Source organism: Sciurus carolinensis, chromosome 8 (assembly GCF_902686445.1).
Source record: "Sciurus carolinensis chromosome 8, mSciCar1.2, whole genome shotgun sequence".
In the NCBI taxonomy this organism is placed as follows: Eukaryota; Metazoa; Chordata; class Mammalia; order Rodentia; family Sciuridae; genus Sciurus; species Sciurus carolinensis.
The window spans coordinates 75084315-75100576 of NC_062220.1; the positions used below are offsets into that span (position 1 = coordinate 75084315).

The 16262-nt window shown below is 31.7% G+C and overlaps 1 protein-coding gene across 13 annotated transcripts in view; it reads right to left on the reverse strand.

Moving 5' to 3' along the window:
- The window catches only part of Dgkb (diacylglycerol kinase beta), a 640490-nt gene that overhangs the window by 415511 nt on the left and 208717 nt on the right, over positions 1 to 16262 (reverse strand). For 9 of the 13 annotated variants that reach the window (XM_047561038.1, XM_047561039.1, XM_047561041.1 and 6 more), the window contains one exon: positions 7530 to 7565. The exons of 2 other annotated variants lie outside the window; for them this stretch is intronic. In XM_047561038.1, the coding sequence (XP_047416994.1) occupies positions 7530 to 7565 (36 nt within the window). The remainder of the gene's footprint in view (positions 1 to 7529; positions 7566 to 16262) is intronic. 2 more of the 13 variants (XM_047561042.1, XM_047561040.1) reach the window with 1 other exon arrangement.

The following is a 16262-nucleotide window of genomic DNA, read 5'->3' on the forward strand; positions in this document are numbered from 1 at the left end:
TAAAGAAACAATATAAAAGAAAGCCAAATTGTAATTATTCCTAAGTATCCATAGTATAGGATTATCATTTAAAGAATTTGGTAAGGAGTACTGAATAATGCTCACAAATAAATGCAATATTGAAAATATATTCTAATTGCATGATGGATTTTGAAGTTACTACTTATATCAGGGGTGGCATATAGACAAAAACTCCCATTCAGCCCCAGCCAATTCTTTAGTTCATATATGTGTTATATATATATATATATATATATATATATATATATATATATATGGAGTTGTCTGCTTCTTTTTTTTTTTTTTCACTCTCCCTACAACCTATTCCAGTTAACTTTTATCACCACTACTGGAGATTTTATTCAAATTACCAATAACCTTCTCATTGCCACATCATCATTATTTTCTCAAACTTTAAGTAACATTTGACAGAGTGAATCTCTTCTTACTTCTTGAAAACTTGCCTCAGTTTACTCTCAGCACATTTCTTTCCCTTAGCCCTCTTCTTACTTCACTAACAGCTCCCTCACGGTCTCTTTTGCTCATTTGTTCTCCAGTTTTGTCATCTGTAAGACTTGACCTCTTTTTTCTTTAGATCTCAGCTTCACTGTCTGTACTTGCTCCCTAGATAACTTCAGTTCACCATAAGGTTTTCCGAATTCTACTTAAGAAAGACTTCTAAATGTATGACTCCTGTTCAGAACTCACCCTCACTTCCTACATACAAATGCCCTTTCTGTCTTTTCACATATCAGTCCTTGGACAGTCACCACTTCCATCATCATGTGGCTAATGTGCTAGCTCTCTCTTTTGCCTAGATTATTGTCACCATTCAATCTTCTTCCAGCTTTGTCTCCCTATAGTCAATTTTCCACAAAGTAGCCACATTTATTCCTTTTCACTCCACTCCAACTACTCAGGCCAACTCATCACTCCTAGAGCACAACAATCCTGCTTTTAATTCTGGGATTTTGTAATCACTTTGCATTCTGCTGGAAAACATTCCCCTGTGTATTTGCTGGGCTTGGTCCTGACATCAGACCTCTGGTCAAATGTCAGATAGGCTTCTCCATTTCCTTTAACCTCCTTTTAAATATGATTTATTACAACCTAAATGGTTATTTATTTAATTGATTTGATTACTGAAAGTTAGTATTCTCCATTTTTTAAATTTATTTTTATTTAGTATTCTCCATTTTAATCAAAGTCCCACAGAGAAAGGGTTTTCTATGTTATATCCTAGATCAGTGTCTAACACAAGACAGAATAAATGAATAAAGAAACTCAAAATATTAAAAACATCATTTTTGAAAAGGTGCCTAGATAATTGTGTTTAGGATTTTGGGGCCATGTCTAGGCTTGATGGGAAAAAATTATTCTGATTAGCGATGCTGGCCAAGAGTGCCTATGTGCTTTAGTGACACTTATTTCCTATCACTTATCCAGATACATATTGCCTAGTCCCTCTATCTACTTGTTAGAATATCACTTAAATTTCTGTAACTTAGGAAGATGTTTTTAAATAGCCTCAAATGTAAGCTCTCTTTAAAGTCTATTAGTGATAGATCAGAAATCTTTTTTGACAAAAATAAATGCTAATCAGTCTAGTCTAGTCACCTTGCAATTGCATGGTGCAAAAACACTGAATACATTTTGTGTATGGCTGAAAATGGATGGTATAATAGAATTCCTGATATTCAAGTTCTTTGGAAAATGATGTGCTTTCATATAAGCATAATTTCTGGCAAAAATATTGATTTTTTTAAAGAAAGTTTCTTCTTTCTAAGCTTGCAAATTATAATTTTATCCATTATTGTAAACAGTATAATGCACAAGAAGAGGAAAGCTGACTTGAATCCCATCTCTGTAACTTAGGTATTATGTAATATAGACAGCCTACTCTTAACAAAATGGATAGTGTTTTCTATTTCTCAGAGTTGTGTGAGGTTTAAAAGAAAATCTATTAAGTCTTTGCCATTGTGTCTGTATTACAGTATGTACTCCATAAATTAAAGTTATTATAACTAATGTAAAATAGGAATGGTTCTCCATGGCAAGGTCATTTGTATTGCCACCATGCAGAGTGTTTTTATATTTTCAAATACATATATACGAAAAAATAGTATTGGTTACATTAGTAATATGTTTGAATATGTAAAGCTCAATGCATAGTTTGTGCTGGGAGTTAAAATATCAAGTTGGTGAAAATGGAAATAGTTTATTCTAGGGTTCTTCGATGTACGTATATACAATACAGAATCAATATTTAGTAAAAATATACAATATGGAAGAAATACTTTAATGCATTATTTTGTCACCTAATGCATTAAAAAAATTATTTAGGACTCAATTCCTAAGCTTCTTGGGTTAGAAGAATCAAATAATATTTAAGTTGATTAGTCACTCTAGAACTGGATATTTATACCAAATCACATATACATGTTACACAGAAAACTTAAGATATGTATGTATATGTCTATAAAGAGCGACCACATCATCTATCAACCTTATTTTACTCTAGTTCATGCAGAGAACTAGGGAAATGCCTATGTGGTAAGAACCTCCAAGTAGCACAGACAGCAGTTTTTAACTGGCTTCTTGTCCTTCAAGGAGTGATCCCTCTGAGCACACTGAGAATGAGACTAAATGTTTTAGAGCACACGACTGTAAAAATAAAAACAAATTTAAAACCCTAAAATGAGTTTTCGATTGATGAGGTTTTATTTAATTATAGTATGAGATTAATTTATAGCAAATTAATTTTTTAAATCCTCATCATATAAATATTTATATGTACTTTATCATAAAATGTAGCTAATACTAAATGGTAAACATTCATTTAAACATACACATATCAAGAAAACCAACTGATTTCTTTGGGAGAAAAATGCCAGTAGATAGAATTTGTGGAATTAATCAAGACTGAAATACTAAAAACAGAAGAGACTCATGATCTTATAATTTTCCCCAGGATTCTCTTATTTATTTTGCTCATTTTATTTTGTCCCTTAATAGAGGTCTGAGATATTCACTGTATTTTACTTAGGCAACCTAAGTGAACAGGAAGATAGTTGGATACATTTTCCTATTTTCATTGAGGAAATCTTGTTTTCATATGAGGGACAGGAAAGGGAAGCAAGTGTATCATTTAAAAATATGCTGTCCAAAAGGATTTCACTGGCTTGTTCAGGGGGTTAATTAACCCTGACTGGCAAAGATCCACTGTGATATTTAAGAGAGTTATTTCCCAATTGTTACAGTTATTAAAAAGTTTCAGTGAGAACTCACCAACCTTATTTTGTATCATCAGTCAGGATAAAATTACTCTGTGAGTAATAGAGGGCAATGTTCACCATTTAACCTTCAGTTTCTTTTTTAAGATTTTGGGCTCAAAACCACAAAATAAATTACATTGTTATAATTAAGGCAAATTTCCTTCTGCCAGATAAATTATCGTAGATAAAAAGAGTTGGAAAATTGTTGCATTAATCAATAGAAATTATTCAAACACTGAAAAGAACTACTGTAACAAAAACTTGAAAGAATATAGAACATATAATACAAAATATAAAATACATTTATTGATATTTGAGCATTTTCAAATATCAACCATTTGTGTTTGCTATATAGACATTTTAAATACAAAATTCAGTGTTTTGTGATCATTGGACACCATAAGTAGCACAACAGATCTTAAGTGGGGAATATATTGTATTAGAATTCCAAAAGAATAATCAACATAATAAACAGACAAGAAAAGCCAAAGAGACCATTCACAGAAAACAGAAAGATAAAATAAGTGAAATGAAAAGACCTCACTTTAAATATGTGCTCTAAAAAAATCTTTTTCTGTATCATGCTGATTCTCAGAGGTAGAGTATTTGTACATTGGTGAAAACTGCTTTCTCTAAAGGGTTGTTTGCCACAATACTTAAGCCTGCTGCTATCGATCACTCACAGACTACAAGCAGCAAGTGATGATTACTTTCAGCACAAGATTTTCTCCTTTTTGTCCAAACTCAGCATGAGAGACAGGCAGCAGAAAAGCACCTGGATTGGTATAAGGCTACAAAATGCTTTGCTGCCAACAGCATCCATCCCTCAGATCCTGGAACTTGCTCTCTCTGCTACTGTACCACTGGCTTGAAGGTAAATATGACCGTTCCTGCCAATGAATCTAGGGCATAAGAATCTCCCAGAAACCTTAGAATCTTAACCCAAGGTATCACATGCATATTTATAGTACTTAAGGTGTCTCTTACCATATTCATCAGAGATCTCAAAGTTCAGAACTCTGAGAAAACAACTTACATCGGCAAAGTTACATCTTTAATTAGTGTGGATTATTATGGGATTTGAACATTTTACTAGCTGAGAGAAAAAAATCCACTGCAAAAAGTGGCAAAGGTTCTAAATCTGCTAGGAATCCTTGGTTGTTCCAGCAAAACAAACTGCTGACTAGCAAAGTCATATTGATTTTTTAAAAAATTTTATAAAGTTTTCAACATAAATATAGTAAGTGATCTGTCTGAAGAGTCACATTTTAAGAAAATTAAATAAATACATATTGAATAAGAAATAACTTTGGGTAAAGACAAATGTGTGAACTTAGAGAGCAAATCTGAGCTTTGTCTCATTACTTTGTATATGTGGGCAAGATATTTATTATCACTAGGTCACCATTTATTCCACCTGAAAACTGGAAAGGTTTATGTAATGATGAATGGAGAAAATGTAGATAAAGGTTGGCCTATAATAGGTACCCAGTAAATGGCAATATATTCTAAAGTACAAAGAAATGTCATATTTTATTTTTAAGTTAATCACAAGTATGTTGCTTGAGTCATAGCTGTAAACAGTGGATATCGTAGAGAAGAACTTAACTGTATTGTAATTAATTTGCCCACTGCATCACTACAGCTGAAAATCATCATTGTAATTTATTGATCATGTCCTTGGAGGAGATGGGAAGCAAAAAAGTTGAAAATATGAAACTTAAAAAAGTGTTAAAATACCTGGAGGAGCTACTTGTTTATTGAGTTAGAAGGGACATTTTGATCCATACCACCTGGTTTTCATACATCATACAAAAGTGCATATTTTCTCAGAGGAAATTTCATACTGAACATAACCACTTAAAAAACTCTCTGTTAAAGAAATTCTGAACAGATTTCTTAAATGAATTTTAAAGAATGAGAGAGTCCATGTCAAAATAATTTTGGCTATGCACTAGCATATGGCAGCACCATAATGAAATAAGATTGAGCTTGTGTATGTGTGTGTATGTGTCTGTTTGTATGTATAAAATGTTTATACAAAAGAAGACTTAAGAACCGGTCCTAACTTTGTTCAAGTCACTTTGTATAGCATATTGACAGCTGGCCATAGTAACCTGAAGCTTTTTAAAAGCAATGAGGAGGCAGTTCTTCCTATGCTCAAGTTCTTTGTATCTATTAGTTAAGTTAAATGTTAAACCTCATGATTTCTGTTATTGCCTGATCCTCTTTTGTCAGTTCCAAGTGGAACTTGTCCTCCTGCTATTGTAACAGTGTAATTTAAATTGCACCTTTGAACGGGGCATACCAAATGAAAGATTCATTACCATGAAAAATTACATGCATCTTTTAGAAAGGCGTGATAATAGAAACTACATATGTGTTGGAGCTGGTGGTATGTATGAAGAGTGGTTAACTTTAGATGCACCAACTATGTTTTGGAAATTCATAATAAAAATGGAGAAAACGTTACACTCAGATTGCTTCACAGATGTCCTTGAATTTTTGTTACACTTTAAAACAACTGAACCTCAGTATCATGGGTGATAAGACCATGCCAGAGGCAGGAAGGTCTGTATGCCACTTGCCACTAGAAAATCTGTCCTCATTGAAAAGCCCTTCATCCTGTGTCAAAGGTGGAGCAATGATACATTTACTTTTTAGTTCAGGTGTTAAGGTATATCTTTGTATATGTCCTCCCCTATACACTCTAACCACATTTTCAGTTAACCTAAGTGCAATTTTTCCTGCTGGTAGAACATAAGGTTCCCTGTCTGAGTGTATATATGTGTATTCACACACGCCCTCGTGCATATATCCACACCTGGGTTTAAGGAAATTTTTGGAACAACATAGCTGAAAAAACTTATGTAATGATTTTTGAGGGATAGTGGAAAGTTTAAATCAATGTAAACCAATATATCTTGCCAGAAAGAAAATAAGTAGTATAGGAAGATTTCTGAAAACTTTATATCAGAAAAAAGATATCTTTAAGAAATGAAAAAAGCATATTGTAAAATAGAGAATTTGACTTGTTTATTCAGTCTGTATGTTTCATTTTCTTTGAGAATGTGGGAGACCTTTGGAGATGAACAAAACTAAAACACTGTATTTAATTCTCAAATACAGTGCCTAAATTCATTTGATGAACTTATAATAGGGGCAAAAATAAAGTCAGTATCTTGAAGATGTAATATTAATTCTCTCATACTTAAGTAATTAATGAAATAATATACTCATCTAATATCTCTATCACTTGACTGTGCAAGTTAACATCTCTATTTAATAATAATTATGATAATAATGGCATCAACTTCATTAAAGAATACAAAAATAAGTTTAAAATTTCCCCTAGATTAGAAACATTATACTTCAAGCATATCTTCAAGTATGTATCTGGTTTGAAATGATAGTTTTATTTTAATTCATTGAGGCAGTTGACACTGATTAGAAAATTATATTTGGTGGGGAGGGGAGAACAGTTATACGTCTGTGCAACTATGTTATTCTCTAATTAAATTCATATTCTTATGTAGTATTCATATATTATAAATAACCTTTATGAAGCAGGCAGATTCAATTTTCAGGCAAACAATACCATTTGGACTTTTTCTACAGCGATAGTAACAATTGAATAGGAGATTGTCACAGAACAATGTGAGGATTTTGCTTCATTAATGCAAAGATAGAGTTAATACTCTCAGTAAATGTTGTAATGCTTACATTTATTTTCAAAAGATGAAATTTATTTGTTACTATATTTTTTCCAATGACTTTCTATGCAACATCATGTGCTAACATGATTAGTACAGATGTACTCTCTTTAAAGCAATGGGCACTTCAAAGTGAGCAAGGATTTCTCAATATACTATCATTGAAACCTTCACTTTGATGGTTTTAAAGGATTGAATAGTTTTGGATTTGCTGTAGTATATTTACATTTTAGCATAAAAGTAAAAATGACACTATTTTTATGCTCTGATAAGCTTTACCAGGTAACTTTCATTTTTCTCTATTTTTTTTGTATAATTTCTTATATCCCCAATTATTTCCACAAATGCAGAGTGGAATCCTTTAAGTTTATCCCATCACAGAAAATATAAATAACTTCATTTCCAAATATTGGAATAAAGAGAAAATCAAATATAAAAATAATGTCAATAGGTCACTGAGCCAACCCCCAATTTTTTTATAACAATGTAATATGAACAATGAACTATAATTTCAAGTGTGAAACCTTTTTTGCTTACGCACCTCAGGAACTGAAACTCCTGAAGTGGGCAGAGTCTGCTGAAAAAGAGAAGTTCATATTAAATCTGAAAAAAAGTCAAACTGAATATAAAATATCAATGAAGATTCTTATATCACTGTAGGTCTGTAAATAAATGTACAATTAAAACATTATTCCCTCAGCATGATTTTCTATTTCCTTATGTAATAGATATCTTTTCATGAAATAATGAATGTCCTAAGACAGAGTGAGCTTGGTTGTGAAGTTATTTATCCAAAATACAACTGAATCTACTCAAAGCACACTGATAAATATCTTTGATCAACCTCATAGACTTCTCTACACATTAATACATTACATTTGTATTTTGGGAGTGGAACTCATCTTCAAGTTCCATTATCCTTTGTAAAATCATGACTAACTTTACAAATTTCCCCTTTACTGACCCCACTATCCCATCCCATTTTCCAATCCAATTTTCATTCTTTTCTAAAAATACTGTGTCCTTTGTCTTTATTTCATTATACTCTGAAAATAAATTCATTAGAATCAATAAAAAATTAAAAATATACTTAAATAAATAACAAGATTTTAACTTGAGAGTAATTTATAAAGATGAGGTTAAAGACACTAATACTGACCTGTATCCACCATCACTTGCTTTTGTGTGTGTGTGTGTGTGTGTGTGTGAGCATACACGTGCATGTGTGTGTTAAGAAAAAGTTGTTTAAATTCCACAAACCTGAATTCTGCAAAAACTTAGAATGTAAAAAAATTTGTAAGAACAGATGACTAATCATGCACATGAAGACTCTCAAGCCAATAAAATAAGATACCCCCAAATAGTTTCAGAGCTGGAGTCACAGATGCCTTCTGCCCTGGAAAAACGTATGCTCCCCACATACATGCTATAGAGAGTGAGTCATTGGAGTGTCAATGAAAAGATTATGGACATACAAATGTTTCAGAATAACAAACAAATGCAATGCAAGGACCTTGAATAGATCCTGCTGGACTCCCACTTTTACCAACAAAAAAAATGAGTAGGTAACAGCTTAAAAGATATTTTTTTTGGTTAATTATGGACATTTTGAATATGGGCAGGATAATGATTGATCTTATAGAATTATTTAAGATAATTTTCTTAGTTGTGAATATGAAGATATCACTGGGTAAAAAAATTGCTTTTACTCTTGGAACATGCTTGCCAGTGTATTAGGGATATGTCATCATATGACATGCAATTTATTTTCAAAACCTTCAATTTAATAAAATATACAGTATGTGTGGTAATATAAGTACCTAGGCTGCTGAGAAAGAGGACTAGAGAGACACAGAAAGAACTGTTAAAGATAAAATAAAAACAAGGGGAAGGGTTCTTCAAAGAAAGCAATATTTCAGATGGGGGAGAAGCCCACATAGACAGCTACTGCAACTTTTCCCACGTTATTCCTCTTTGGTTATGGAGACACAGGTACTGTTTTGCATTCACAGAAATTCCAGTGCAAAAACTCACAGGGTACGAGAAGATAATGCAAATAGTTCTGATGTCAAAAATGCAAAGACTACACCATTGTTGTACAATAAATATCTCATTTAAGGCACACAAGGTATTGTGGGATGAAACTGAACCGGCACTACCACTATGTATAGAACTGGTAATTTGTGGGTACTCATTGGAGGATTCCCTTTCTCAAAGCAGTAGGGATATGATTTAGCTACTGTTATGTACTGAGAGCAAGTGAGGTAGTCAGACAGGTGGTAAGATTAAGAAGATAAGGAAAAAAGAGATTTGTCACTACTTCTCTGAGAATGAGAAAGCTGTTGACTAAGGAAAAGAAAGGATCCAGTAAAAGTGAGGACCCAGCTGGAGCTGAAAGTTAGAAATGTGAGAAGAAGACACCAGTCCTGAGAAGTCTGTCAACATACAGACTCCTGATATCAGCACTAGAAATTTACTGAAGAATAGTAATAAAAACACAAATATGAATTAAAAAACACAATGTGTGGACAACAAATATATATTAAATTAACATGCCTATCTGTAGTTTATTCTTGAGTTACAATAAGAAAACCACGTACCTAGGTTAAAAAAGTGGCAACTTGTTAGAAAATGAATTCAGGTATTATATTGCTTCCCTTTTACTCTTCTGTACATACTCTTAAATATCACGGATAAGCAGAGTAAATGTTTTAGTTTTTTTTTTTTGGAAATTATCATGAGTATATAATTCTAAATGTAATATATTTTTAATCAGAATTAATACAAGAATAGTATATTTTTATTTAATCAAACGGGAGGTGTGACTACAGAGGAATGTGATTGATTTTATTTAATCAGTATCTTTTAATATTAAATAGAATACACAGTAGAGATAATTAGTTTAAAAGATGCATTTGCCTTCAGGGCACTTATTAAGTTCAATCTAATATCAAAGAATTTTTTAAAATCCTATTATTCTTAAGTATTAGGATATTTCTTGTCTTCATATTTTCTAATGTGTAATCATTTTAAATTGACAATTTAATCCAAATTGTCATAGGACAAAGAAAAATCTTTGGTGGAGATTATTGGAGGTTTGACTTAGTTAACATATAATAGTAGCACAGTGCTCACATTAAAAGGGTCATTAGTTATTTCAAGACTAAAGTAAAATTAACAAAATTAGGCCTTACAGTTACATAAGAAAGGTTCATATTTTTAAAAATTGCTTTCTTATCCTTGGTCTCATTTAATCCTTTTAACCAAGATATACCATTTTTGCAGATTGGGAAAAAGATCAGAAAGATTAAATGACAGACACCCAAAAAATAAAGCTAGTGACAGAATGTTACTGTATTCCTCGAACAACAGAAAGTAGAAAATGAATTTTTTGCCTAAAAAATTGAGTATGTTTACTCATACATATGAACACAACTTAAATTTTAAAAAGAAAATGAGATGGAAATGATTTTATACTACTTATACCTTTTTAAGCATTTTTAATTAAATGTTATTTCACTGTATTACAGATACATCAATTAGAAGAATGTTAAATTCTCTTTTCCTTTCTACTGACTCCTTGATATATCTAATTAAAATATAACAATAAAAAGAAAACTTTTCAGAAGGTACACTCATTTGTTATAATCTTATCAGGGTGTCTTGCCTAACCACTTCTCACCTGAGTCAAATTTTTAAGTGTGCATTTAATATTCTTACCTTGATTATTTTACTATTATTAAATAATGATTACTCACAAAACTATTCTGTTATTACTCTAGCAAATATGATTGTTCATGGATATTGCAGAGTTTTGCCTAGAGGCCTTTGAAGAGAAGAAACTATGAGACTCCTCTTACTCCCATACCTTTAGTGTGTGTGTGTGTGTGTGTGTGTGTGTGTCCATAAAGGAAATACAACCAAGCATTTAGGTAGGGATGGTGTACCCAGTGCAATGAGGGTTTGAAAAATTAAGTGGCATCAAATGTTTCAGTGAAAATATTAGGAACATGTCCTTATGGAAATATTCAAGCCATTTCAAACATAGATTTCCAAATATAAAAGCACTTAAAAATAATAAAATCCTTTCTAATGTCATTGTCTTGCCTATTTGATTCTCACATAAAAAAGTCATTACAAATAAGTAATAAACTCAATTTAAGTCTCATAAAATCATTTGAAGTTGATATGGTTAAAGAAGCATTCTTCAATTCATTTTCAAATTGTGTCTCACACTAAGAATATTTGTATATTTACACACTTGTAAAAGAATCTTACAAAACTAGTTAAACCTGTGAGTCCCACCATCTCATATATCCTATTCTTTCCATTTTTATTCTCCTTTATTCCATTGTTTTTCTGTCCATTGCTTTTGTGAAATGCCAGTGTATTTCTTCTAAATGCATCTCATTTGCTGCCAAATGTTGGAGATTGCAGCATATATATGAACAATATGTTTAAAATATGGTTATTAAGCTAGTGTTGCATCTTTCCCTTGTAAGTTGTGTGATTTTAGGTAAAATTTTTAATCTTATTAAACTGCACTTTCCTCATATATTCACTGGCCATCACAATTATATTTACCCACAGGATTAAAAGAAATATAAGTATATATACATATACAAACACACATATACATACACACATATATGCATATATATATATGGCATTGTGAACTTCTCTAAAAATAGTTAACTGTTTTATTAACATTAGAAGTGAAATGATTCACTTAGTTTCCACAGCCTGCTTAAGAACTCAGCAAGAAATTTATACTTTCTCCATCTGGAAGAATTTTTTTTTTTAAATAAGTAGAAGGGAATTGATAGATTTATTTGTGTGTGTGTGAAAACACCCATGTTGAGACTATTAGAGAGAGAGAATGAGTAATGCAGGAGGGGAGAGGAGAGATTCAAGACAAAGAAATAGAGGAAAGGGGAGAATAAGAGAGATGGGCCTCGGAAGAGAGGGAGAACAGAATTCTCACTGTTGTTTTCTTTTTTTTAATACTGGATAATTTTTTTATCCAAAGTTAAAGAAAATAGTGAAATTGAGAAGGGGAAAATGAATTAAAGGGATCCAAAACCCATTCCATTATTGACTCTTTATGTTTTCAGATTATGCTGTAGATCTTTTGCTTTATATATAATTAATCCATATTTATTTATTAGATGGTGTAACTAATACTTGTAAACTATGTATTAGCTATGTTTGTATGCATATGGGATAGGGTTTGAGTGTCGCAGGTGAATTGGAAAACAATTACCCATCAAGGAACCTAATATAATATGTTAATGCCTATATATTTTATTTCATAAAATTAATCTATAATACTTTCTGTTGTCTCTATTCTTCTGCTCTACAGAATATAACCCAGTTCTAGAAATATGTCATTGTACAGTTAGTGTATCCCTGCCTTCCAGAATACAAAACAATCACTGTAGCTAATGAAAAAATGTTGATAATATTATTTAAAATTAAAGCTTAGATTTCCTTTTCATCATCTGAGGAAAAGAACTTGAATTAAAAACAAAGAGCATATTATAGAACTTGTTCTTATCCTTTGTCCTCTAAATATCCACTGATCTCATGTCAAAGCACTTTATAACCAGCTTAAAGTCCAGTTCTGTATTCACATTAGGCTCAAATTCAATTGAGTTAAAATTTTACATTGACTGCCAGTCAACCTTATCATGAACTTTCATTATGTGCATGTAATTAATTGGGTCTAACGAACAATATCAGTACTAAGTTATAGACTCTTTTCCCCTGACCATATAATTAGAATATAATTACCCACAGGATATCAGAATGATGCAGAACCTTTCCTCTAAATACGCCCTCATTAGGAAACAAGTCTCAATGTACATTTATTCAATCAGTGTGAATTAATTAAAATGTTACTGAAATAAAAGAGGGTAGCAATAAGGAGTATCTGACATCTATTAAGAGACTATCACTTGAGATCTGTATGCACAGTTTTTGTTTAAATCTATTTAGCTCAAATAGGAACTTTGCCCTGTAATGTGATATACATCTAGTGTACTAGAACAACTGAGTAAATGAATCATTGTTGTTTTTGAAAAGAGTATAGTACAGGATGACTACAAAATCTTAAAGAATTTACTTGGACTCTAGAGACACAATTATTCTCTGGTAATTCCATAAAATACGTTATAGTAAGATAGAATATATTTGGTGGACAAAAATACTTTTAACTCAAAGTGTTTAAGCAAGTTTTGGTTAACCCCGCATCCTTATATCACAAATCTGACATACTTGTACTGACATGCCTTAGGAGACAATGGTTGAAATACCCTAGACTTACACAGGTACTATTTTTCTCTTTTAATAAAGTAGACTTGGTTACTTAATCTAACTCAAGATATTTCAGTAGCAGATTTTCTTTAAACAGAACATTTATGAGTACCTAAGAATATCTTCTTTTTAAAACGATGCATAATATCTCTTACCACACAGGTTATATAACCCATGGTAAAAAAAATAGTAAATGCCGCAAAAAGCGGAGGGACATAAAATGCATATCTCACAAGAAGCTGCTGATTCACACAAAAACGTTCTACCTAGAAGCTATTAATCTTTGTTTTTCTAGAACCTGGCATGCAGTCATACTCAGTAAAATTTTATTGAATAAATAATCTTTAAAAAGGAATATTCAGCATTAGTCCACAATAATGTCTTTAACAGTAACAAAAATATTTAAAGGGCTATATGTAATAAAGATACACACATATTTTTAAGATTTAAATATCATCACATCTTCCCTAGAAATTTTTTAGATTTAGAAATAGGTTTTAAAAAACTTGGTTATGATAGTCAGAACTTGACATTCATTCTCACAAATAGACTTAGAAATTTTGCATAAGCACTAAAATAAAACCACTTACCAATTACTATTTTCCATATGCTTTTTGAGAACAAATGCTAAGAAATTTTTAAATTATTGACTTTTTATCCAATAACTTTGAAATCCATTAGATGTTACAAATTTAATATTCATACATTTATATTTTATATGTATACATAACTACATATACATATGAATAATCTGTATTTTAAAATGTTCTGAACACATGATTTATTTATATTCTGGAATAATGTTCAATTCAGATATTAGACATATCTTACTGAACACAAAAAATGAGGGAAATAATGTGCACACTCTGCTAAGTAAGCAGGTAGACTATCTTATACAGGTTTTCTTTATTTTTGATAATTTTTTTCTCTGAATTTCAGTAAGAAAGACATAAAATGATAGTTGCTTGCTGAAAATGTCACATTTGAGTAACATTCATTGAAAGTCATATTAACTAAGGGTAATTCCTACCAAACCTCCAAAAGATTTCTAAACAATTGAATATGTATACTTACAGGGCCCAACTTGTACTAAACATCAGTTTGCACTTCTGAGTTACACTGAGTAAATATTTGTGGCATTTTACATGAAAGAACATATTGCTTATTAAGCCATATTTTAAATATCAAATTTTTAAATATAATTTACTATTCAGAGGAAAAATATCCTAATTCTTCTTTCACTCTGAAAATACTCTCTTTAAACTTTCTACCTACAATGCCACACTATTTTATAATACTGTCTATTGAGCATTTTGCATAACTATAACAACATAACAATCACAAGCTTTGCAAAATTTATGAATGAAAGGCTTCAAGTGATATTTCAAAAACTAAATATGATGCTATTTTGACATCCACTGATATTATTTCATCATATACTTTAAATGCAATTTTATTATGTTTTAAAAATAAAATTCATTTATGAATTTTCAGTGATTAAAAAATAAGCCTCTTTATTCATTTTAATTTTTGTTTGACATTTACATCATTGATATGTTTTTTTCTTGACTCAGGAAAAAGACTGATAACTGCTAAGAGTAAAAAGGTTCATCAATGTTATTCTTTCACTCAGAAAATATTATTGTTCATCTAGTCTCTGTCATAATGGAATGAGGCATTAGAGCTAGATAAAGAAATCAACCCTTTTGATATAGGTGGCAAGGAATGCTATTCAGTAGGCCAAAGGAAAAGGTTCAACAAGAAACATATCAGGTTCTGTTGCTGCTATGTTGACTGTGTGGCCTCTGTGGGTCCTACAAGAGGAAAAATGAGGCAGACTTCGGTGATCAGATGTGTGATAGGAGAACAAACTTCACAATATTCAAAACTGGGAGTTACAACCTGGATCTGGATGAGTCAATTTAGAAAGACCACAACAAGATGAGATGAGAATACAAAATTAAAGCTTAGCATATATTTAAGAATGGAATATGAGAGAGGAGCATTTTAGTGTCAAACACTACAGAGGATTCAAGAGATCACTCTTGGAAAGGGCCTTGAGTACATTCTGCAGGTAGCCCAAAGCAGATCCTTTGCTGCCTTAGCAAGGCACCTATCTCTAGCTACTTAGTGTCAACTTCTGAGAGCTCACAGCTATCCCTAGTTTGCAAAGAATCATCCTTTGCTTGTAGAAGCTGGTCCTCCCATCATGGAGGAAGTCCCAGTCCATGACTGACTGGTAAGGGTTAGACAACCCTTACCTTAAGGGTTAGACAACCCTTACCTTAAGGGTTGCCTTAAGTTAAGAACAACCCTTTGCCTTTTTAAGAACAACCAATCTTATGGTATCACTTTTTTCATCAGTTCATTCAAAGTATACATGATTGTGAGATTCCTTATGCCATATCCACACATGCAAATAACATAATTTGAAAGTCCTAAGGCTATGTCCAAGGCCAAACTTTGTGACCACTTCCTTTTTCCCTGTTTGCCCCTTGCTTCTTGTGCTTCTGAAGAACATTTCCTTCCTAAATCACACAAAACTTTCTGTCATGCTATGATCCTTGGAAACCCCACTTAAAACAGTGCAATTGGATTTGGTAAGACTGGCAAGAGCAGGTTTAGAAGTATTTTTGTAATTAAAAATTAGACTAATATGGTTGAGGAGGAAAGAAGAGGTGAATTTGGCACAATGAGTCTATCTGTATACCAACATATACTTAAGGTCATGTGAAGAGGCAGATTCTTGTACAAATTCAGGAAGTCTATTGCATACAAGGAAGAACAGTTCTTCTGTTGCTTTGGATTCTACAACCCTTGAAGAGTAAGATCAAAGTTGGATTACTGGACTCAAATCAAGAAGCTATTAAAAGCCTAATTTTTATAGGTATGTGAGATTACAGTTTGTCTGAGTTTTTTCTATTGTAAATTAGAGAATTAACATATATTTCAAGATTGT